This window comes from Camellia sinensis, chromosome 3, assembly GCF_055761805.1.
Source record: "Camellia sinensis isolate YWXY chromosome 3, ASM5576180v1, whole genome shotgun sequence".
Lineage (NCBI taxonomy): Eukaryota > Viridiplantae > Streptophyta > Magnoliopsida > Ericales > Theaceae > Camellia > Camellia sinensis.
In genome coordinates this window covers 19,791,004-19,817,765 of record NC_138963.1, presented here as the reverse complement: position 1 = coordinate 19,817,765, position 26,762 = coordinate 19,791,004, and the positions used below count along the sequence as shown (strand labels likewise).

At 28.9% G+C, this 26,762-nt stretch overlaps 1 protein-coding gene and 1 non-coding gene across 4 annotated transcripts; both read left to right on the top strand.

Annotated features, from left to right (window-relative positions):
* The first annotated feature begins 5,089 nt into the window (after nt 1-5,089).
* Nucleotides 5,090-11,135, top strand: DAU1 (TRM32-like protein (DUF3741)). Of its 3 annotated transcripts, XM_028241436.2 has the most exons (6): nt 5,244-5,566; nt 6,354-6,388; nt 6,625-6,867; nt 7,077-7,147; nt 7,677-9,393; nt 10,108-11,135. In XM_028241436.2, the coding sequence occupies exons 3-6, from the start codon at nt 6,714-6,716 to the stop codon at nt 10,809-10,811; spliced, it is 2,646 nt and encodes an 881-aa protein (XP_028097237.2). In that variant the 5' UTR covers nt 5,244-5,566; nt 6,354-6,388; nt 6,625-6,713; the 3' UTR covers nt 10,812-11,135. The 3 variants fall into 3 exon arrangements, with proteins under 3 accessions (XP_028097240.2, XP_028097236.2, XP_028097237.2); XM_028241439.2 differs by lacking the exon at nt 6,354-6,388 and having other exon boundaries at nt 5,090-5,566; nt 10,114-11,135; XM_028241435.2 differs by lacking the exon at nt 6,354-6,388 and having other exon boundaries at nt 5,132-5,566.
* Nucleotides 11,136-12,361: 1,226 nt separating this feature from the next.
* Nucleotides 12,362-12,434, top strand: TRNAK-CUU (transfer RNA lysine (anticodon CUU)). The gene has a single exon. It is a non-coding gene; the product is annotated as a tRNA-Lys (tRNA).
* The last annotated feature ends 14,328 nt before the right edge of the window (nt 12,435-26,762 follow it).

Below are 26,762 nucleotides of genomic sequence, written 5' to 3'. Positions count from 1 at the left end.
TTCAATCTCTGCCACACAAATACATTCGGGCTCCCTAAGGATGGATTCCTGATATTTTTTGTAAAGCAATATCATTACTTGGCCATGGTATTCCAAATTTAAAAAAGTTTATGAAGACAAAAACTGATGATAGAACCGCATGAATCATTTCATTTGAATACTACATTTTGGTATCATTTCATCGGCTCTATGGAATTAGTGCTTACAAGGAGGGTCCGTTAATGTCATATGAGACACTACTGTGCCGTTTTGGCAACACACCAAAAACGCAGCTTTTTGTGTGTGTTGCCAAAAATGCCAGGTTGCCCAAAACGCCCCAAATCCCATTTGGGAAGACCAAAAACGCAATACCCAAATTTACCAAACTACCTTCTAGAAAATTTTAATTAATTAATTCAAAAATCAAAAAGTAAGGATCTTTTAGTCATTTTGGAGTGATGTGACACTTTTAAAAAATATTAAACCAAAAATCAAAAAAGTCAATTTTTTACCAACTTCCCAAATCACTTCAAAAAAAGTCAAAAAGTTCGATAAAAAGCCAAAAGTCAATTTTTTACCAACTTTCTAAAACACCCCACTATATCAAAATAATAGCGATATTACTTATTCAACACAAAAGCTGGCCAAAAACCAGGTCTATTAAGGTGGTGTTTGGGAAGAACTTCTTGGGCTAAATTAGCCATGTAAAGACAAAAAAGTTGATTTTAGCCACATAGAGACAAAAACTTCATAATCACTTGCCACCAACCATTGTCAAGGTAAATTTACAAATCTACCCCCACATGAGAGAGGGGCATCACCACAAAAGCTTCACAGTCACTTCCCAAAAAACACCTATTTTCAAAAAAATACACAGGACGTTGAAAAAAAAAAAATTAAAAACGTTTTTTTGGTTTTTGTTAAAATATTTTATAAAAATAAATTTAAACTCTATTTATAAAAATATTTGTAAATATTTTAAAATTTTTTTATTATGTGTTTGGTTATGATTTGAGTGTAGAGATGTGAAAGTAGTATGGAGTTTCGAGTTATGTATTTGATTATGAATTGTAAAAATAATTTACTAATAAAATTTTATTTTATGTGTTTGGTTACGATTTGAGTGTAGAGTTGTTTTTAAATTAAAAATATTAACATTTTAAATTATTTAAAATTTTTGAATATTTAAATTATTTAAATCTTTTTGTTAAAATAATTTTTTAAATATTTAAATTTTTTGCAAAATAAATTTGTTAGATTATTTACATTATTTAAATATTTAAAATAACATTAAAGTTAAAATAAAAATTAAAATAAAATTCAAATTCAAATTAAATTAAATATTTAAAAGTAAATTAAAATTAAATTATTTAAAATACACATCCTAATAAAATAAAACCTCACTTTTTATCATTTCACCGAAAATTAAAATAAAAATAAAAATAAAAAACGCATGAAAAAATATTTGCAAAAAAAAAAAAAAAAGGAACTTAAAATACATAAATTATTAACAATAATTTATTAATTGAGTTTTATTTTACGTGTTTGTTTACGATTTGAGTGTAAACTTGTTTTTAAATTTAAAATATTAACATTTTAAATTATTTTTATTTTTTGAATATTTAAATTATTTAAATTTGTTTGTTAAAATAATTTTTTGAATATTTAAATTATTTAAATTTTTACGATGTAAATTTTTTGAATATTTATTTTAAATTTTTTCCAAGGTAAATTTTTTAGAATATTTACATTATTTAAATATTTAAAATACAAAAAAAAAAATATAAATAAAATTAAAATAAAATTTTAATTAAGTTTTGTTTTATATATTTAGTTACGATTTGAGTATCGAGTTGTTTTTAAATTAAAAATATTAACATTTTAAATTATTTAAAGAACGTAAATTAAAGAACAAGAATTAGTTAATGTATAAAAAAATATAAATGACAAAAACATAAATTTAAAAAAAATAAAAAAAATTTAAGCAAAAAATAAATAAAAAAATATTTTACCAAACTACGCCAAAATAAAACCCAAAATAAACAAATAAAAAATAAAAAAATTTAAGCAGAATACCCAAATCGAAACCCAAAAAAAAAAAAAAAAAGTAGCAAAAAACGGCAAATCAAAATCGAAAATAAGAGAAAAATAAAAAACAAATAATAATAAAAAAACAACATTGGTGGACCGTTTGGGAAGCTGACGTGGATGCCAAAATCTTTGAATTACAGGTACATGTGGATCAAGGACACTTTGGTAAATTAACAGGAGGCCACCTCACCAAAAAGTCAAAAAGCCAAAAAAGTTAAAAAGCCCTTCCCAAACTAGGCTTTTTAGCCCCAGGCTAAAATAGCCAAAAAAGCTAAAAAATCAAAAAGTCAACCCACTTCCCAAACGGAGGCTAAGTGTTCTTCAATATTTTTTTCTTCTCTATCTCTAATTCCAATATTAACCATCTATTTATTTATTTGTTTCAAGAAGAGATATTTTATGTAACGCGTATATATATATATTTTATCTCATGTGATGCATATATCACCTGATATATTAGGGGTGAGCATGGTCCGGATTGGACCGGATTGGGATAAAACCAGGACCAATCCGTTATCTACGGTTCCTAAAAAATTGGAACCAATCCAATCCGTTTAAATCATGGAACCAATCCGAACCAATCCATTTAAATACGGATTGGATCGGTTTAGGACCACGGATTCACATAATTAAATAACAAAAATATATTTATAACACTTTAATTTTATAAAAATATAAACATAGCGCTATATTAGTTCCACAATAGCAACATATATTTCTATAATAGCGACATACTGTTCTAAAATTTAAACAACCATAAGAAAATTGATTTCACTATAAGTATTTAAACCATTACAACTTAAAACTAAAAACCAACAAACAAGAGTAATAAAAGAAAATATTATACGATTTTAGGTTTGAGTTTAGATTTTATATAGAATTAAGAGAAGATACTATGGGGGGATGTATAATAAAAATATAGACTATTTGTATACGGTTCGGATCGGTTCCAATCCGGAACCGTGGGGTTCAATCCGGAACCAATCCGTAAACTACGGATTTTTAATTCTTCAATCCGGAACCGAACCGCGGATTCAAAAAATCAATCCAAACCTATCGGATTGGATTGGACTGGACTGGATTGGATTACGGATTTCACGGATTACTTGCTCCGCCCTATGATATATCCTTCTATCTTCCACATATGTAGAGTCATCGGTCCCGTTTAGTGTAGCTATTAAAATAGATTATACATTATAACTTAACAGATTATAGATTATGATTTTAATCAGAAACTGTTAATATGTTTGGTGTACCTGTTGAATTATAGATTTAAGTTGCTAAGTAATATTTGTTAAATAAGCCGTGAAGTAACTTTTTCAATTAACTTTTATTTTTTGTTATTCACTACTTGTCTACATTTCTCATAAAAAATAATAATAATAATCTATAGTATCTTTGGGTCTTTTTCTATTTTAAAAAAAAAAAAATTAAGAGTACCATCATAAATTAATATGTCAACAGCAAAAGTTGATAATCAGAAATAAGGGGTAAGTAACTTCTCAGAATCAACTTTTTTGAATTAAAATAAATTATTAGAATCAGAAGTAGTTTGAAAATAAATTTAACCAAACAGTCCAAAATAATTTTTTCAAAATTAAAAATTATGAATTAACTCAAAAAATTCCAAACAAACACCGCCATCGTATACCTGTCATACAAAAGATGCAAAGATCTATCCAAGTTGGATAAAGTGGCCAAAAGTACGAAAACCTTTTGCTACAAAGCCTCCGTTTGGGAAGTGGGTTGGCTTTTTGGCTTTTTAGTTTTTTTGGCTATTTTAGCCTGGGCTGAAAAGTTTGGTTTGGGAAGGGCTTTTTGACTTTTTGGCTTTTTTTGATTTTTTTTGTGAGAGAAGAGTGTAATGATTATGGGTTGGATGTGATGTTTTGTTTGTTGTGGCTAAAATAGCCTGTTTTGTCTTTTGTGGCTATTTTAGCCCCAACCCAACTTGCCAAACACCAATTCTTAATTGTACTTGGTGCTCACTACCTTTAAAAAATAAATAAATAAATAAAAGAAGAACATATGTTGTGTTTTGAAAAAATGTTTAAAAATTAATTTTTTAATTTTTTTTAAAAAATATGTAAAAAATATAAAATATACTATAACTCAAAATGAGTTAAAAACTCACTATTAACTATGTTTCCAAATTGGCTACATTCTTCAATTTTCCTACTTGTAGTCCACTTCATGAAGCCACCACTGTACCACGTTGTCCCCCACAATTGTCCTTCATGCTCCTGTATTTATTCCTTATGTTGGAAATGCATTATTTTTATTTTTGTTTAATTAAAAAAAAAAACAAAAAGAAAAAACTATGGCTATTTTAACAATTTGATTTCTGCATTTGGAGATAATATAAGAAAAATTTACTGTATAGTTTTAATTTAGTCATTCTATTGAAACTACAAGTGAAAATTAAGTGCGTTTAGTTTCAGTTTTCTGAATTTAATTTTTTAAAAATTAAATTTTTTATTTTTCGTATTTTTTTGTTTTTAGTGAATATTTTTTAAATTTTAAGTAATTTTTTTATTTTTTTAGATGCACTTTATTTAGATGTATCTAAATAGTTAAATATTTGTAAAAAAAAATATTTTAAAAAATTAATAAATACAAAAAAACGAAAATGTACTAAATTTTTGTATTTTTTTATATTTTTTGATATTTAGTATATTTTTAAAGATTTTTTTTACAAATATTATACTTTTTAAGTGCGTTTATGTTAGGTGTGTCTAAAAAATTTTTAAAAAAATTTATTAAAAATATTAAAATACGAAAAATAAAAAAATAAAATTTTCTGAAAACTAGAACCAAACAAGCTGTAATTTTAAAATATGTGTCAATTTTTTAAAGTGTACATGTAAACAGAAATTTAGATAAAAAAATCAAATGAAAACTAGATTTAAAATATAAGAACCAAATTTTTTAATTTAAAATTAAAATGATAAAAGTAAAATCTGAATTAAATTATAGAAATAAAAAGTATAATTAATCTTAAAAATTAAAATTTGTGTTCACAACCATACAAATTCCAAAGCAACATGTTCACAAGGAAGGAGGGAGAGAGAGACAGAGAGAGTGGAGGGGTGGAGTGGTTGGAGGATAAATGGCGGCAAAAGGTAGGTATAATAAATGTGAGGGAAACTCACAAAAATCCCACGATCACGATCACGATCACAGACACACACACACACACAAAGAAAAGAAGAAGAAAAAAAAACCCAAAAAAAAAAACCACATCCCGAAAACAATGGCTTGAATTATTTCTGCAACTCTCCGCATCATCCATTCATCCATCAATCCCAAAAACCCAACTCAAGTCAAATCTACAATTAACCAACTTAACGCCCTTTTCCTCTCTCTTCTTTCCTTCCCACACAACAACCATCATCCCACAATCTCTCCCTCTCTCTCGTTTTGGAGTTTGGACCTCTAACCATGGCAAACCAGCAGCACAAGCACTTTCTTTCAGCAATTCACTCTTCCCTCAAAGGTATATCTCATTGAATTGTAAATGCCTTTGTATGCATTCATTATCTGAAATTTCTTATTTGCATCTTCTGCTGCTATCTTCAGAATTAGAAATGCTAATTTCATCCTTATGACCGTTTGTTTTGCAAGAAAATGAAGGAAAATGATCTTAATTTTCTCGTCTTGCTAATTTCTGTTTCTGGGTTCTAATCAATGAAACAGCCAACTCTTCAAATAACCCTAATGATTTTATCAGGTTCCTTTTTAACTCTGTTTTTGGTCTTTGAAATTTTCTTTGCAGCCAATCTGAAAATTACATTTTGATCAAATTTCGATGGGGATTGGAGATCATCATTTCTCATTTCAAGGCAATAGCCCATTGAGTTTCTATTAGGGAAAAATTCTATTTGGACCCATTACAATGCAAGCATTGGCATGATTTTTTTGCAACATTTACATGATATATATCATCATTCGATGAAATTGTTTCACAATCTATTTATATACTTGTATATTTTCTTTAAAATGAATGGTAGCCTGCACAATTATGAGATTAGCATCATCGAGAAACGTTCAATCATTTAGGGTCCGCCCTGACATCTGAATTTGAATGACCCCATTCACAGTTTATATGGCATTTAGTTAGAAGTACAGAAAACACAAGACTTGCCATATTTCTTCTTATGTATGTGGTCACTTTTACATGTTTTTGATATGATTTAAATTAAAGATTTGGAAATAAAAATAAAAAATAAAAAATAAAAATCAATTTTGTGATGGCTAATATTTTCCTGATGTATCCATTCCAGGTGATGAATTTCTGTGTTGAAATCACATGTAAAACGTGAGTGACCAATTCATATGTAATAATCTATTTACAATCTCTCTTTCCAAGATGAACATATTTTCCACCAGTATATTGGCATGTCAACTGGTTTGGTGCTTGGCACAGTACAACCATGTACAATTATTTATGGATGCTGATTTAAAAACGTAATTGAATACAAGTATTAACGTGGTCTTGATCTTTAGCCTCTTTGGTCCAGTGTGCTTAATTTAGGGTTTTATGATTTGTATTAGGTCAGGAAACTTGGAAGCTTGTAAATGAATCCAATTGTTGCAACCACTAAAGTGAGTTCCTTAGGTTCATTAGTGTTCGTTGAAACAAAATGGGTAAGAACCAAGATACTGCCATTTCAATACCAAACAATCATCCAGGATGCATGTGGGGCATACTTCATGTTCTTCACCACCATCGCTGGCAACAAGTCAAAAAGAAAATGCTTCTGCATAAAAGGCTTGGTGGCCCAAGGCATGCCATAGGTAAGCAGTACATTAGGTTTTATGTACTCAAATGAAGATTGCTGTGATGTTTCCATAGTTCAACCTGTTGTAAACCTTGTTGCATTGTGTCAAGTTTGTGGTTTTTAATCACAAATTTGAAATTTTATAATAGTGGAAGGTAGAAAAGTATATGCTTCCTTTTCTTAATTGGTAACCCCTTTTGTTGTTTGTATGGGATGGAAATCCAGGAAACAATATAAATGCCACCAATGCTGGCGAAATGCAAAAAAATGCTGATGCTGAAACAAACAACTCCCTTGTAAGTCTGTGTAATATGATGTTTGTAGCATTTTTTGAATTTATAAATATATAAATGATATCAATAGTGGTCTAACGAGCACAAGTTTGCATGTTGATTTTGAAAAAATTGCAGGACAAGATACGTCTGGGACATGCTAATTTTTATTTTTACATTTTTTTATTTATAAATTTCATATATTCCATAACTTAAACATTAAGATGTCATTCATGTAACAATTGTAATCTAAAGAATGCAAAACAATTGTAAAACATTAAAATACATATAATTTATGCATCTTATAAATGTTTCAAAACATATTTAGAGAGTGAAGAGATTCATTACATAGATCGTATTCAGAGGGTTCAAGAAGTGTCGCTGCAGTCCGAGAAGTGTCTATAAAGTGTCCGATACTATGAATTTAAAATTTCAATTAAGACACATTGAAGAAGTGTTAGACACGCTTTTCAAGAGTGTCATGTTGGATGCCTCCTCAATTGAAGTGTCTGCGCTTCTTAGATGTTAAGTATCTAAATTTGAAATTTCTCAGATTCAAGAAAAGGCAACAGAAGCTACTCCAGTTACCAAGAGCTCTGTGAAATCTCGAATAAAGGCTTTGATTTCAGAGGAAATGTCCAAGAGAAAGGGTCGACATCGCAGAAGTTCTTCCTATCCCACACGATTGCTACTGACACGAACAAATTCCATCCATCATTTAGTAGCTGCTTCAGATTCGAACCCACTTGCTGAAGGTGCTTCAAAAGATGCTTCTCCGGTGATCGTTCACCAAGACAATGAAAACTCTTCTCTTCCCAGCACATTAAAGGCCATTGAGGAACCAATAACCAGCGACAAAAAGTGCGAGTTGTGTGCTGCAATGCTTACTATGAATTACATGGGGCACGGCTGGGATGGTGAGCATGGGAAGCAACCAGTTGACAATGACACACTTCTCCAGGACATGTTAAACAAAGCAAAGCAAGATTTATTAACATATAAACTCACAAATGCAAAGGAGTCCAACATAGATGTTTCATTCCACGAGTCCAAGCAGTTTCTGGATGTTTTTGATTTATTCCACATGAACAAGGAGCTGTTTTTGAAAGTTTTACAAGACCCAAATTCTCCATTGGCACACTATTTCCATGGTCAACTGGCATTCAAATCGAAGATAGGATTCACCAAGTCTAAGTCATTTCCTTTGCCTGGCTCATCTGGCAGAAGTGGTTCCAGGCCAATCAAACTCAAGCATGAGCAGGAAACAGAAGTTGGAAGTCAAGTTCAACAGTTGGCTGAACTTGAGTCTACGAAAGATGCAGGTGAATCTTCAATGCCAATCCTGTCTGAATCCAAGATCGATGGTGTTCCAAAACCAAACGTGGCAAGTCCCGAGTTGTTGGATAGCTCTTCTACTGGTTCATCAACCTCTGGGCTGAAGAGTCGACAAGACAACAGGATGGTTATGAAACGTTTCATGAATCTTAAACAAAAGATAAAGCGTGCAATTAAAGAGAGTAGGAAAGAAAGGCATCGGATTACCATGGATGCTGTCCTTCACAAAATTCCTTATGGCCGCAAAGTCTCTAAGGATGTGAGGGACGACATTCCTGATTTCATGGGCAAATGTAACTGTGAAAGAAATGGCAAGGGTAGACCTCAAGACATGAGAAGAACATCATCTTTCAATGAATCAATGGATAGATATCGCCAGTTATATGAGGCCAGTTTCAACACAGAAGCCAAACACCATATATCTGAGAGACTAAAATTGAGAACAGAAGAGACACCTTCACCTAGTGGAAGTCCAAAAACCCTAGGAAGGATTCTTTCATTACCTAATCTTAGATCATACTATTATCTCCAACATGAGGACTCTCCAGATGTGAACAGCAATGTAAATACAGTCGGTAGTAGGTTTGATCAATGGAAGACATCGAACCTTCCTGCAGTCTCAGAAAATGAGACTCTGTTAGATGCCTCTGTAGAAATTGATAGTGAAAACAACTCAGTAGATGGTGAATTGAATCATGTTGCCAAAGATGATGTGGGATCAAGATCATTCATGAATGAGGAAGCAAATGGTGAAGTGGGTTTTACTTCTGATGATTTGGGAAGCTTGGAAACGACAGAAAATGATGCTCAACACGAGAATGGGATTCAGGACACAATAAGACCTGTTAATAAGCTGGAAGAACCATGTCCAGATTCTGTGGAGGACTCCTCTCCAGAGGATATGGCCAGCCCAACAACGCTCTCATTGTCTGAAGGTATATCCATTTTCTCTTTGTTACTTCTCCTCTCCATTTTCATTTTCTCCTTCCTAGTTCTCAAATTCCCTAAAAAAATTGTTCTCAAATCTTTGACAAATATGTGCAAATAGAAATGGCCATTGTTGGACATTCCTAATAGGTGTCGAAACAATTTCTTTGTAGTTTTTAGTATGTCTTGGTGAAAACATTGGAATTTCAGTGTTCCATTAACGATTCATGTTGGTTTCCCCAGATATAGAAATATTTCATCCATGTCAATGGAAATGAGACGAAGTTTTGTTCCATGCTCGCACACACACACTCTCCCGCACACATGCAATGATTTGGTCAAAAGTATCAGTTTATCATATAATAGAGAAGGGTATACTTTTTAAGTCATAGATTTCACATTCCTTGTGTGATATCCCTTCACTGGATTACATACTTAAGGAGGAAACAATGTGGCACGATTACTAAATTTCAAAATCTTTTGCCCTTGTTTTAACATTATATTTTTGTAGATGAGTTAGAAATGTCATGCACTGAATTGTTCTGATAATTAGCATCAAGTTTAACTTTCATACATATATACAAAACAATATTATGTGGTACCTTGTTCACATTTTACTTATTTCAACTTGGTGTCCCTATTGATTTAGTGAATATCAATCCTCTTCTCACTATCTTTATGTCATTTGGCCGAAAATGGATGTTTTATGATTTGTTTTGAAGAAGCAGACTCGGCATCAAAACCAAGAAGCCTCTTTTCTGATGAATTGGAGTCGTTAGATTATTTGGCCAATCAGATACAAGAGGCAGGAATGGATTCCCCTGTTGCGGTCAAAAGCATCCTAGTAAACCTTAATACAACGCAAAGTTCCATCGACCAATTGAATAATGAATTCTTACGCGTTCTAGTCAATACAAAAGACACAGCTAAATTCAATTACGTAAAATATGTTCTAGAACTATCCGGATTCACCAGGGATGAGTTACTAGGGATGTGGCATTCCCCTGACCAGCCAATGGACCCATCCATGTTTGAGGAAGTGGAAGGTTGGTTGTTAGCAGAGCCGGACTGCCCTGAAAACGAAGAAATTGGAAACTCAAATCACCTCCTCTTGTTCGATCTAGTCAATGAAGTTTTATTAGAGATTTATGAGAGATCGTTCACATACTGCCCCAAATTGTTGTCTTTGACTTCCCATATTCGTCCAGTCCCAATGGGACACCAAGTCCTTGAAGTGGTCTGGATGAATATAAGTGGGTATTTGAGCTGGAAACCGGAGGCTGATCCATCATTAGATGATACCATAAGCCGCGATCTAGCAAAGGGTGACAGGTGGATGAATCTCCAATTTGAAGCCGAGTGTGTGGGGCTAGAGCTCGAGGACATGATATTTGATGATCTTTTAGACGAACTTGTTTGGACTTGAGCAGCTAAATCAAGTTCCTTCCCCGTCTCCATTGTCTTGATTATACACATAAATTAGTTTTTTCTTCTGATTAATTGTGTAATTAGTATTGTTTACGGGAAAGAGACAAGGCAAATTACAGTCCTCCTTTAAAATTTATTCACATTGTACAGCAATTAGGTTTTTGGACTTATAGACCCTCTTTTTTATTTATGTTGTGTCTCTTTTTTTTTCTTTTGGAAAAAGATATTCATGGTGTATGAGGTGGAGATGCTATACCATTCCTAGATGTACTGATGTATGATATTGAATTATCAATAACAAAAAGAACTTTTTTCTTTTTTTTGGAGACAGCATTGTAATAAGCAGGTGAAATTTATTTTCCCTGCATTCATAATTCTTTGTGCTCTTCTTGTGTTGTTTTTGTGTGTTCTTGTGCCTTTTAAGATTAAAGTGAGCTACTTGTAGAAAGCTAAAGTTAGAGCTAATAATTGAGAGCATGTGAGGAGTATTGATAACAATGATAGTGATCTGTTGAGGATGATCAAACTACGCAAAATTTCAGCACGTAAATGTTTGATGTATTGATGAATGCGTGTAAATGAAAATTCTAATACACATAGATTGTGTTTGTGTCGTGGATTTGGGTAAAAATTTGTAAATGGAAAAGAAAAATGTTGGTAAATTATGAGTAGCTACATTTCATCCACCTTTTATCTTTCTCTTTTCAAATTTCTACCCAAATTCGGCCTCGTTTGGCAAGAGGCTATTTTAGCCAATTAACCAAAAAGTTACTAAATTAGCCAAAAAGCCAACATCCCATACCAAAAAGTCAAAGATTCTCTTTTCTCTGTACTTTTTGCACATCTTTTCGTAATTAGCCAAAAAGTCATCCCAAACATACAAGTTTTTTTTACCTACCTTTTTAGCCAAATAGCCAAAAAGTTACTAAATTAGCCTGTTCCCAAACGAGGTCTCATTATCCAAACTCAACCCTAATGCTGTGTTTGGTTGAGGGATTTGAGGAGAGATTTGGAAAGAGAAAGGGAAAAGGTGTGTGAAACTAGGTGAAATTTAAGCATGTTTTATTCACATTTCACCTATCTTTTCCTTTTCCTTTTCCAAATCCCTCCTCAAATCCCTAACCAAACATAGCATAAAGGGATTGACTGATGCATGAATTCTTTTACACAATGTGTCTTTTATCCCATCATTTTTGACAAAAAATTGCTTCTTTTTAGCCATATTTTTTTTTATTATTGACTGATAATTGACTAGTTTATGATAAGAAAATCTCTTTCTTGTGAGTGCCAATTACACTGTTTGATTTCATTTTTTAAACACGGAATGAAACATAGCAAAATTGTTACTTCAAAATTTCACAATTACATATCTCAATTCATTAAAATTGATAAATGCAATTTTCTGATGAAGATTGTTTAGGTATTAATAGAAATTAATAACAAAAAGATACAATGAAATCCCAATAAAAAGTAATAAAGGGGAAAATTTAAAATGTAAGCAAATATTGAATCTTCAAATAATTGAAACACAGGAGAAAGACAAGCAAAGCCCGTCTAGCTCAGTTGGTAGAGCGCAAGGCTCTTAACCTTGTGGTCGTGGGTTCGAGCCCCACGGTGGGCGCTTTGTTATATCTTTTTGTTTGTCACTTTCTTATATTTTGTTTGGTTTTCAAGTTAGATCAGCTGATGGGTCAATTGGTCGGTCTGATCTTCAAAATATTGCTTTCAATCATTCATTTTTTGTTTGTTACTCTTTAAAAGTTATTCTCAAATACATTATTAACTTTTTTCAACTAAAAAAAAAAAAAATCAGTCATTAACTTGGTTTGCTGATTTTTTGTAGGCATTTTTATTTTTATTTTTTTACTATTTAAGTTTTTAAAATAATACCAAATCTAACCTAGTAAAATAATTTCATAAAATTTTAAATTATTATTATTTTATAATCAGTATAAAAAAAATTACATAAAATAATGATAAGGGTCAAACTCAAATAGTTTACCTAATAAAAAAGCACTTCATCCAAAACATCAACAAAATAGTTTTGATTTGGTAAACTTGGCACAGTGAAATGTAATAATTTTCTACATCGATTAATAAAAGGATTACCAACCCAATAATTCATGCTTCATACATGATTAACATAAGTTGAATAAAAAAAAATAAAAACTAACTTGCTTCAACCACACTTAGGTGCCATTTGAGAACAAAGATAAAAGTTGTGTTTTGCAACTTGAGTAAAAAAGTTAAAAACTTGCTTTTTTTTGTTTCAAAACCATTTGGGAAGGTAACTAAAAGCTACTTGTGAAATTACAGCTATACCCTCTAGTTGCAAAATGAGTCACATGTATAAAAATGTAAATTTTCTAAATTGGGTGAGGGTATTTTGATCATTTGATTATGATGTGACAGTATAAACAAATATTAAGTAAAAAAGTCAAAAAATAACTTTTTATCAATTTTTCAAATAACTTTTTGAAAAAGTCAAAAAACTTGATTAAAAGTTAAAAGTTAATTTTTAACCATCTTCTCAAAACACCCCTCAATCACACAATTTACATGCGTGAAGAAAATAATTTTGACATGTAATTAACGTTTTTGATTCATTGAAACAAAATAAAATAAAATTATCATTTTATTAAATTGTTTATTTTCATATTTAGTTAATTAAAATAATAATAAAATATATATATTATAAATAAAATCGTGATTCATCATTCTAAGAGAATGATTATTATGTAAGAGATTAGAGGATGACTATTCTATTCTATATGTGGCACTGCTGGGATACCCAATGGGGGTGATCCCCAGCACCCCCACCTCCACGTGGGGGGCTGTACAAACATAACTTAGAAAAAAAAAAAATATATATATATATATATATATTTTCACCAATCAAAAAACAGTGAGAGTAGTGAGGTCACCCCACTCCACTGGGAGTCCAATACATTTTCCTTCTATATGTGTCATTCTAATCAACCAAATAGACCAATAGAGAATGCCCGGGTGGTAATAGTCGGGTTTCAATGATTTTGAAGATTTTATCCAGAGGAACTAATTGAAATATTTTTATTTGTGAAAAAAGTTATATAAAAATAAGTTTTTATTAACTTGATTAAAGAGTACCAATGTCGAAAGGAAAATGTTATGGTGTGCATTTTTTTAAAGGTGTATATTATATATATTTTATTATAAAATATATAATTTGATCATAAAATTTTGTAATATCAATCACAAAATATATAAGTTGGTCATAAATTGACATAACAAAAAATATCATAACAAAATCACAAATTTTTACGACATTAACTATAAAATTTGGAAAATTCACAATGTTAATTTATAACGAAAGTACACATTAAATTACACATTTTATTATAAGGGGCACACCGTAAGATTTCTCATGCGGAAAATGAGCAAGCAGGAAAGAGTATTACTAAAGCCCAATGATACCAAAAATAAATAAATAAGTAATTCATATACCCTTTTCCTTCTTGGCTCAACAAATAATGGCGCCTCCGTTAGTGCCTCTATGGCTCTATCTAAAGTTGCTTTGTTATTTATTTAATTAATTTTTTTTGGGGTTGGAGATATTGTGTTTTAGTGGAAGAAAAATGCTTGGGAGCACTAATTAGTGCTCCCACTAATTAGGTGTCAGTGGGTTCCGCCATTAATGATGTGATGTTTTGGTCTTGGAGTTGTGCTTTTTTTTTTTTTTTTTTTACTTTTTTAATGCATTAGTGCTATTAGTGGTGATGTTTTTAGTGGGATGAATCATTGTTGTTTAGTGGAAGTAATTTAAAGGGGGACCGTGATTCATCCCCCGAAAAGGGGGAACTCGAATCCCCCGAATTTCCATTTCAAGTAAAAAAAAAAAAAAAAAAAAAGAAAAAAAGAAAAGAAAAAGAAAACAGTTTCCAGAAAAGGAAATTAGGGGGATTAGGGGGAGGGGTTTTAGGGCTCTAAATCATTTTCCTTTAAAGGGTATGGCTTTTTTCTTGAATTGGAGGGTGTTATTCAAATCGATAAAATTTATTGCAGGTGTGGTTTCAATAATTATTGATAATCATAATTTGTTCAATATATTAAGTTTGTTATAAAAAAATGAATGTGCTATTTTGAAAAACACGTTTTTTTAAACATGTTTTGAAAAATACATTTGTAGTCCATTTTCTTAAATACAAACGTGGTAATTGAATAAATTATGATTATCAAAATTATTTTTTTTTTAATAACATACATAAAGAGTCTTATAAAATAAATGTGGGTTGATTTTTTAACTATTTTAACCTGAAATTAAAAAATTTTGTTTGAGATTTTTTCTAAGAAAAGTCAAAAAAATCAAAGAGTTTATCCAAATTAGATTTTTGTAATCCCAAACTAAAATAACCAAAAAATCAATTCACATTTCAAACGAAAGCTTATTAACTTTTTAATCTATTTTATCTTTTTATAACTAAAATAGCTAAAATAACCTATCCCAAACATAGCCGAAGTTTACAAGCTTAGAATTCTAATTGCAACAATGATAGGTGGCCCGGAAAATCATAGCTGGAATGGCTCGAAACACCCAAAATGACGTCGTTTTGAGTATAAAATGACGTTATTTTAACATATTTGAACCATTCGACCCACAAAAATTCGGGCCACCAAACATTTTCCTTCTAATTGATAATAATTTCTTTCTTTTTGTGTTTTTTTATAGGTTGTTTTAGCAGTACAATTATTTAGGAGTACATGTAGTACACCATTTTCATATAGACATGCCACTATGGCTCTATCTAAAGTACCTTTGTTACTTTTTTTAAAATTATTTTTGTGTTTTAGAGAAAATAATTTAAAATAATTATATTTTTATAAAGATATTTCATGTAACAAATTATATTTGCAACAAATTTTGACTAACTTAAAATTTTATAAAAATTACAATTAGGAGTAATAAACGAACCAAATAGTTCAAGTTCGACTCGTATTTTGACTGATTAAATGTTTGATCAATATCAGTTCGTTAAGTAAATAAGTCAAATTTAATTATATTTTAAAACTCGTTAAAATTTTTAAACTAAACTTAAACAATCGATTGCTCGTTCAGTTTGGTTTAATAAGTCTACAACTATATAAAAATATCAAATTACTTGAGCTCAGCTTGACAGAACCTTATTTGAGATCAGCTTAAAAGTTTAACGAACCCAACTTTAATAAATTTTAAAATTTGTTAAAATTTTTAACCCAAACTTACTACTCGCCTCTGATCGTTTGGCTCATTTATTCCCTAATTACAATTCAATGTGTTTAATTTTAATTTTTTGAATTCAATTTTTGAAAAATTGAGTTTTTTGTTTTTCATTTTCATTTTCATTTTCATTTGTAGCGAATATTTTTAAAATTTTAAGCAAATTTTTTACTTTGTTAAATGCATCTTACTTAGATGTACCTAAAGAGTAAAATATTTATAAAAAAATATTTTTTAAAATTAATAAATACACAAAAATACAAAAAAAAATGTGCTGAATATTTGTATTTTTTTATATGTTTTTGGTACGTAGTGAATTTTTTTAAAAAAATTTCACAAATATTATATTTTTTAAGTATATTTATATTAAGTGTGTTTAAAATTTTTAAAAGAAATACTTAAAATATTGAAATAAATCCAATAAAAACAAAAGAAATATGAAAAATAAAAAAATAAATTTTGAAAATCAAAATCAAACAGAGTAGTTTTTCTTTTTTCCCCCTCTCATTCGCAGAGAGGGCAGTAGTTGTACTACTCATTCACCATTTTCATAGAAGCTATGATGATGATGTTGTTGTTGTCACCAACCCACCAGCCTTCTCTAATGCTTCAAATAGAGGCCCCATAGTGAGCCCAAACTTTTTTCAGGCTTTTCAAAGAGAGATTGTCTTTTTACCACTAGAAACCAATTGGTAAAATAGATGCTATCATTATTGTACCCACGAAAAATAAATCATGCACAGCAAAGGGTTAAAATGCATGTGACAACCTGCCATTGATAATGAAATAGGACCTAAAAGAGGAGACACTAAAAAATACATCATGTATAAAAAAAGATTATAAAAAAAAAAAAAAAAAATCTTAGAATTTGACACTGTTCTAATTTTTTAATTTTTAAAATGATATCAATTTTAATTATTTGTTAGCTATAACGAACATAACACAAGCAATTTAGACAATTTAACTATGTTTTTTGTCAGTGGTGTTGGGCGATGACAATGGCTATAGACTGGGAAATAAAGGAAAAATGGGTGATAGTGACCTAGGGAAAGAGAAGAGTATCGTGGACTGAAAAAAAGAATGATTGGAGAGGATGAGGAGTGGTAATGGACGACGATAATGGTCAGAGGTGCCTATCAGATAGTAATGAAAGGAGAAAAAATGGTTAAATTGTCTAAATTGGAGAAAAATAATTTAAGTTTCCCCCCGAAAAAATTAATGTGTAACTAGATTTATTTTTAATGTAATTCTCATCATAACTAAAATTAATCTAAGTCATTTATTATTATTACTATTTTTGTGCATTTTTCTATGCACATAGGCCGTCAACTTGTGCGGCTTAAAAAGGTGAGTGAATTAAGTAAGCAGATTAAATGATAAAAATTAACAAGTCAATTGGCCTTCAAGTCTAAATTTATCAATTTGCCTATAAATTATTGAATCAACTCAAATCAAGTAACGAAATATATATCAATATTACTACTGCAATCATATATCAAACAATATCGAAAAGTAACAAATAATATTTATTAATCAATATATTGATGAATAATGGTATTAGAAAGTCAAAATTCAATTTCGAACCAACAAATATAATACATGACGGGGATACTTAGAACATTGCCCCTAACACGTACAGTTGTTGGGAGGAAAATAATAGACTTGCTAGGCAACATAAATCAAAAGGGATTCGACAACCACAGCAAAGGGACGAAGTTCATTTGGGGCCTACCACATATCAAATGGGTGTTGTTTAGTCCATCAATATGAAGGGTCATGAATAAAAAGAGGTGTTGAAAAAGAAAATTGAAGGACCCCCTTCGTATGGAACAACTCCATGTGCTGTAGGGAATAGGGAAAATAATAATAATAATAATTTATACCAAAATGTATTAAAATATGGGTTAATTTATGAGAAATTTACATTTATGGTCCATATGTTATTTGGTGATAAGGTTACGCGGTGAAAAATCGATAGAAAAATTATTGAAAAGTCGCAGACAACGGCGGTGAGATAGACAAGTAAGTGACGGTTGTATATATGTGTAATATTTGGACAAATAGGTTACATTTGAGCAAATAACAGATAGGCAAACTTTTGGACATATAATATTCTTTTTGAACCGATAATGTTTTTTTAGCCCAAAAATATATAAGTTTGAGCCTATTGACCCAAAATTTCAAAAGTGGACCTTTGGCATTATTTGATACAGTTTATAAAATAAAATTAATTTAAATAAGATAAAAAAAAATCTATTTATTAAAAAATATGAAAAGAAATGTTTTTAATTTCTCCTTCTTAATTATCAAAATGCTATCCAAACATGCTTTTCATATATTGAGATATATGCTTAAGAACAGTTGAACCATTCTTTATAGACCAGTGCTTGAGAGAATCTATTAATATCTCACTTCTTCTTTTTCTTTTTCTTTTTTCTATTAAAATTGGTAGTGTCATATGCCTTTCTATGAAATTAGTCAAGCACAGGTTTAGAATTAAATTAATAAGTAACTAAAATTTTCATAAAATATGCACAATATGAAATGTAATTATCCTAGTGGAATTATGTCTCATCCAAAATGTTTGCAGTATTGTCAATGAATCTGGAGTGACTGTTGTACTTCAGACATAACAAGATAACAGTCCTTGTTGTATCTATCGAGCTTACTAGAGATTTATGTTGACAATTTAAATAATTTATTTTATAATTTATTTTTTATAAACAAAATATGATATGATCAGGTAATTAATAATATTTGATTAGTTTAGTTTTTTATATGAATGATATCTTGAATAAATTTTTCAAAATAAATGATACAAATCATAAAATTGAACAAAATGACAAAAGTTGTTGTAGCCAAGACATAACAGTCACTTCAACCCTATTGGTGGTACCGAATTTTGTTACACTGGTCTTATATATATATATATATATATATACACTTTATTAAATTGTGATTCTTAATTAATTTTTTTGGAATAATTGAGTTGCAATGATGAGGAAAACAGTCACCACAGGAATTAAATATCTCCCCTAAAAGCAAAGCATTGGATCCATTCAAATTTGGATTCAGCACTTGAAGCTGGTTCGATCAACCAAACTTTCACAACATAAATTCTGCATTTTTGGTCTTTATAAGGATCCATCTTTCATTTTTTTAAAGTTTTGGCCACTTTAGCATTTTGTTACTGTCTATTCTATTCTATTATGTATAACATACAATTTTTATAAGTTTTGTCAAGCTTTTTATTTTGAAAAATGATTGAAACCACTAAAAGAAAAGCATTAATAACTCTAATGTTGGTATGGGTCTCACATGATGGGAAGTTTTGCTCTTGTATTTTTTTTTTATTTTTTTATTTTCCAACTCAGTAGAGCTGCTTTAGTGGTGCAAAATTAGTGGTACCAATTACTGCTGTTTTATTTTCCTTAAACACCTTTAAAATTTAGTAATAGCCAAGTAGTTTTCTAATTCAATCTGTATTCGGAAACCACTTAAAAGTTTAATAGTACAAAGTTTAATTCAATCCTTATTTGTTAAGCCGCTTAAAAATTTGTATGTACCCTAATATATAGTTTTACTAATATATAAAGCAAATACTGTTTCACAAAATTTTTCTTTTCAAAAATAATCTTAGAATATGAAAGCTGTTATAAATTGTTTTAATTCTTTTCAATTATTTCAAATATCTGTTATAATTATCAGATTCAATTACAAATTATATACAAATAGTGTGTATCCACCTTTAAACTTGTATTTGTGTGTGCATATATATAATTACAAGAGGTTAGGAAGAGTTTAAATAATTTATTATCCATCATGGCCTAGGCTGAATATTGTTTTCACTATTTTGACAACTAGTGGAATAAGTAGGTATGATTATGATACTGACTTCGATAATGTGGTCCAATTGAATTATGAGCAACGTTAGACGTTTGAAAAATATTATTAACAGTTTTAGTATATAATATTCATAAAAAAGGTGAAACTCATAAAATCTCACTCATTTGAGGATTGTATAAAATTATTAATATATATATACATATTTGAAATTTTTAATATTTTTGTCAAATTATTCGTCTAGTCAATACTTTAATACATAAGCAAGTAGAAAAAGGTGAATCAGATGATGTGTTCCTGTCATTTAATTTTAACCGGTCCATTTCAAATTTCAATATTTATTTTGTTATTCTACACCACACCACTTTTTTTATTTTATTATTCTTTCTTTGCTATTATGTTTGTTAATGTTCTATCCGTACTATGTGTCGATTGTTTTTATAATATTTTATATATATGTGAGTTGTAATTTTTTTTTAAAAAAATTATTTATAAATATCATTTTAAGGAATATTAATCTATTTATTTTTAATCATTTTTTTATAGATTAATTAATCCCATTATTTTAGAAAGATAGATTTAATATATTATTTAAAAATTAGATTTATAATTATACCCTTATTTCTATTATGTTTTCTTCTCTATTTTTTTTTTTTTTTTTTGGTGCTAGAAAGAAAATGTACACAATTTTTTAGAATCAAATTTAGGACGAATTTTTATATGGAAATTTTTTTATTTGTAAAATATTTCAAAAGGAGTATAAAAATAACTTGAAATAGTAAAAAACTCATAGTAATACTCAAATATAAGACTAAAAAACTCATAGTAATACTCAAATATAAGACTAAAAAAAGGATGCGGGATTCTTCAAACATTTCAAAAGTAGTAAAAAAACCCATAGTAAACTTTGGGCAAATATATAATTTTAAACTGTAACAATCCAATGTAATACTCAAATATAAGACTCAAAAAAAAAAAATTCTTAGTGTATTTTTTTCAAACATAACACTGCAATATAATACTCTAAAAAAACTCTTTAGTGTAACACTCTATTGTAACACACAAAAAAACTCCTTAATATACTTTTTTCAAACGTAACACTCTAATGTAATACTCTAAAAAAAGATGTAGGATTCTTCAAACCATTCTAAAAGGATGTGGGATTGTTCAAATCATTTCAAAATGAGTACAAAAATTCTTTAGTCAGTTTTGAGCAAATGTATAATTTCAAATTGTGAGGGTTACATTTGGAAAAAGTACATTAATTTTTTTTTTAGTATTTTTGTGTATGTTACGTAAGAGTGTTTTATTTGGGATTACATTGATAAGAGTGTTACGTTTTGAAAAAGTACACTAAGAAATTTTTTGTGTGTGTTACATTGTAATGTTACGTTTGGAAAAAAAGTACACCAACGAGTTTTTTTAGAATGTTACGTTATTACATTTGAAAAAAGTATACCAATGAATTTTTTAGTGTGTGACATTAAAGTGTTACATTTTAATTCGTGATGTGGGATTTATTCTAGAAGGAGGAAAAATTCAAAAACTCAATAGTTTGGATTGCTCAAATATGTAATTTTACATTTAGAGAAATCAACTTTTATCTCTAGAAAATAAAACCCAAACATGTAAGTGACTATCATTTTATTTAATTTTCACTTTAATGAGACTTTTGGATTCATAAGAAAAAAAATGGAGGACTAAACAGTTGACAAAATCACATTTTGGGATATATTGGTGCTTCACTCATTTTTATTTTATTTTATTTTGCACACAGGGAAAAGAATTAACAAATGCAGCATATCTTCAATCAATTATTTTATGTTTGTTTTTATTCAAAATTTAAAAATAATGTACGTAAAAAATTTATAACTAATTAAGAAAAAATTTATTCCTAATGACATTTTTGTACTTCTATATAAATACTTAAAAAAAATAAACCTAAAAAAGGTAGTCAATATAAATATTATACATTAAGTAAAAAATATGTGGTTAGCAATTATGCTTACGTAAATTTATTATAGTTTTAATTTCAAAAAACATTTTATTTAGTTAGTACCAAATAGAATTTTCTTAGCAAAAAGAAAAGTTATAAAATTTTGTTACAAATTTTTAAATGTCTATTGTTAAACATTCTATTCTACTTGTTATTTTGTTTACTTGCTTGATTTGGAAGTTTTAATATTTGATTTTTATTCCACATTCATCATATTGTTTTATTTATTTATTTTTCCCGTACTTGAATTTCGAATGATCATTCTTTCATAGTGTATTTCTAAGTGTATTAGTGAAAATATCATACACTTAAAATCCACAAAATTACAATATATAGAAAAAAGTAAGTAATTGCACAAAACTAAAACTACCTTAAGAAAAAAATAAAAAATAAAAACAAAAATGAAATTGTTTGAAATAGAAAATGATTTATTTATTTAATAATTATTTTTTAAAAATAAACTTTTAAAGAAAACAAAGAAAATTATGTTTTAAAAAAAAGTACAGAAACTAAACGTAAAATATAATACAAAAAATAAATGAATTATATGATTTTCAAGAAACGAGACTCACGAACAAATTTTATAAAATCTTATCTATTCATATACTTTTTATGTATGTTTTTTTGTACTTCTAATCCTGAGGATGACATTGAAATATTTTGCATTTCTTGCATAAAGTCCATCTAATAGTTTTAGCAAACACAGATGTAATAAATTTCACAACACAAAACACAAACAATTGTGAGATAACGTATCTAAAAAAAATAAAAGCAATGTTCAATAATGATGTAGAAGCACACATGCCATTTTAATTGGAGGTATAACCAGATAAATTATCATAGAAGGGAAAACACCCTTTATTTTTCCACAATTACATAATTCAATATATAATTTTAATGTCTCTCACACTTCCACATGTCTAATTATCTACCAATATTAGAATGAATGTATGAATCAAAAAAATGAAAACATTTAGAAGACAAATAAATATAGTTTGAGATTTTTCAATTACTGAATTCTATTAATTAATAGTTATTAGTTTTCAATGATCAGATTTCTAATATTTGTTAGCCATTAAAGATGAGTTTTTTAGTTTCATCTATATTCACTTAATAATTTGAGAGTGGATATGAGTCAAGCCTTTACATAAATACTTGGCACATTTTTTGAGCATTATTAATGAAATATACAGTGTAATTTTTTTCGCAATTGTAACATGTTATTTTTTAATAAGAATTTATATTTGTTTTAGATATTTTTTCAATATAGAAATTATAATTTTTTAGATTTTAATGAAATGCATAGTATAATTTTTTTTTTAGCCATTGCTACCTGTTATTTTTTAATAAAAATTTATATTAGTTTTAGATATTTTTTTTAATACACGAATTATTTTTTACTGTGTAATTTTTATTTCTCTTGTTTTCGCAATTGCAACATGTTATTTTTTAATAAGAATTTATATTTATTTTAGATTTTTTTTAATATACAAATTATTTTATTTTTTTTATAAAAAATAATTTAACAATCCCATCACTAACCATAGTGTTTGGAAAAAGTTAAAAATGAAGCAACGGTAGATATGAGAGAAGTCAAAAGGACGTGTGGATGGTGAGAAATTAATAAATATTAAGATTTTTTTTAAATCAAAAAATTAAAAAATTAAAATTGAGATATTAGATCTCTCACAAGACTTATAATTTAAAAATTTTATTTTTCTTATATAATAAATATAGGTAGATGTGACTTTGTAATTTTTATTTATTTATTTATATTTAAATAAATAAAAAGTAATAATCACTAAAACGTCGGTGGAACCCAAAGTGGGTAAATTTTCAATGTCTTTTCTTACCTGCATACTTTCTCATTAAATTTAGAACCCGTTTGGAATGTATCATTCAAGCTAAAATAGTCAGGTAAGATAAAGGTCCTTTCGTAGAGTTGTGGAAAAGTACTTATAGTTTATACCTTAACTGCTTATAACTTATAATTATGAACATAAATTGATTTCTGACTTATAAATTAAGCATATCCTGCCCCACTCAAAGAATAAGCTGATTTCTGACTTACAAAAAGCTATAAGCTGCATTATTAAGCTAAATCAAACACATCAAAATAGCTTAAATTAAGTTGAAAGCTGAAATAAGTAGCTTTTAAGCTGCACCAAACAGGCACAAAGGCAGTGGCTTTGGTCCAGTCCAAGATCGGACTGGATCGTGTTGTTGGATTTGTGGGGGGTTTATCACAGGTCCTGTTTTGATAATCCGAATCGTTCAATGTGTAAAACTCGTCGAGTACTATATGCCTGTAAAAAATCACGTTGATTGGATATCGATAGTTATGTGAACAAAACAGTTTTTATCAACCGTTAATTGTTTGATCGTCCATTTTTTTTATACAAAACTGATTCGATTACATAGCTATTGATATCCGATCAACATGATTTTTTACAAGCATGTAATACTCGACGATTTCTACACATTGAACAGTTCAGATGATTAAAACGAGCCCAAAAAATGGGCCTCATGGGCCGAACTGGATGGTCCAGTCTTGATCTCAACTTGAAACAAGTTGGACCCAAGATAAAATAGATTACTTAGGTAAAATATGACAAAAGATCACGTCTAATATATAATTATTTTATTTTTCCTCTCAGAAAAGTCAAAAAATCTATCACAAATAAAGCTTTTTAGTCACATATTTAGGTCTCGTTTAGGAACAGGCTAATTGAGTAACTTTTTGACTATTTGGCTAAAATATGAACTAAAAAAAATTAGCCTCCGTTTGGGAAGCGGGTTTACTTTTTTGGCTATTTTAGCCTGGGCTAAAAAGCTTGGTTTGGGAAGGACTTTTTGACTTTTTGGCACTTTTTTTGTGAGAGAAGAATGTAATGATTATGAGTTGGATGTGATGTTTTGTTTGTTGTGGCTAAAATAGCCTATTTTATTTTTTGTGGCTAAAATAACTAAAAAAGCCTGGAAACCTTCTTCCCAAACGGTATGTTTGGATGATTTTTTGACTTTTTACGAAAAGATGTGCAAAAAACAGAGAGAAAATAGAATCTTTGACTTTTTAGTATGGATTATTGGCTTTTTAACTTTTTTAGTAATTTTTTGACTTTTTAGCTAAACCGGCTAATCTCCAAACGAGACCTTAAATAGCTAAAAAGTCAATCCACATCTCAAATGAGTTCTTATTGCAACTTCGGATTAAACAACATTGTCATCAAAATCCTAGTTAGCCTTTGTTTGGCAAAATAGCTTTTTAATCTAATAAGATAAAATGTCACATTCAAATTATAATTATTTTATTTTTTTTCTTACAAAAGTCAAAAAAACTTATCTAAAACAAAAAAAATTAATTTCAAACTAAAATAACTAAAATGTCAAAAATTAAAAAATTAATCCACAAGCCAAACGACAGGTTCAAAACAATGGCCATGCTTGTCATTATTTCTTTATTTTTTATTTTTTTAATATGAGTGGATTTATACCTAGGAAACTTACCAATAGCACCAGGACTACCTTTTGGACTCTTTGAATGGTTTTTTTATTTTTTATTTTAATACTTTCCGGAGTACCCGGAAAAAAAAAATTCGGTATTCGGACTCTTTCAATCTTAAGAGTTGGTTTGCAATCTTTTAAATAAGTATATTTTTTAATTTTTTTAAAAAAAATATATTAAAAAAATAAAAAATATATATTAATTGATGTGAATTAAATAAGTATATTTATGTAAAAAAAATACACTTATATAATTTAATGCAAACCAGACTAATATGGACGCTACATAATGTTAGGCATCATCGAAAAAGTTAAAAAAGAAAATGAAAAAAAAATCATATGAAAAATACATTTCATCATGAATCAATCCTTGCTCATCTGACCCATTACTTATTTTATTAGTATATTAGAGTCCCTTCTGTAGAGACGAAATTAGAATTTTATTATCAGTAGGGTTAAAAAATAAATACTAATATTTTTTCATTCTATATACAAATATATATATATAATAGGATATATAAATTATATATATATATATAAATAAAATTTAATATCATAGAAACAATCCCTAATAGGAAGAAGAAATATTTTTGGTAGAAAATAAAAAGAAAAATGTAAAATAGAAAAAAAAATGAGATATATATTTTTTATACTAAGATGTCATTTTATTTATGAAATAAGGTCACAACCCCTTATAATCTTCTCCTAATTCCATCTATGCCACCAAATTTAATTATGAATTTTTTTTAGCTATATATTACATGATAACAAAATATTGGCCATAGTTATCTCATTCTCTGTGAGTTTGGGTTACAGTTTAAAAAAAATCACATTTTTTCTATTTTTTATTTAAATTATATCAAAAAAATTTACTATTCATGTCAATTTAAAAGATAAAAAAATATTGAAAAAATAAAAAAAAAGTTCACTTTTTTTTTTTTTTTTTTTTAATTTTCTTGTTTGTCTAGTTGAGTAGAACATAAATGTAAGTTCCCGGTGTCCCACACCAGGAATGGAGGGGGAGTTCCTGAGCTATAAAAATAAAAATGTAGACCCTTATATAGCAATGAAGCCTTTTCCCGAGTGGCGAAATCCCTATTAAAACTCCTCAATAAAGCGTGCTTAGGCTGGAGTAATTCTAGGATGGGTGACCCACTAGGAAGAACAAATTCGTGCAGGCGTGGCCTAAAGTGGACAATATCAATGACATGTGAAGGGTTGGGGCATTACAAATGGTATCAGAGCCGACTCTCCGGAATACTGAGTGTAGGCCCATGGCATCTCTCAATGCATGTGGGCGGGCTTGTGAGCTGGCAGGCTATAGCACGAGGACGTGCAGCCTTAAGGGGGATAGATTATAAGGTCCCGGTGTC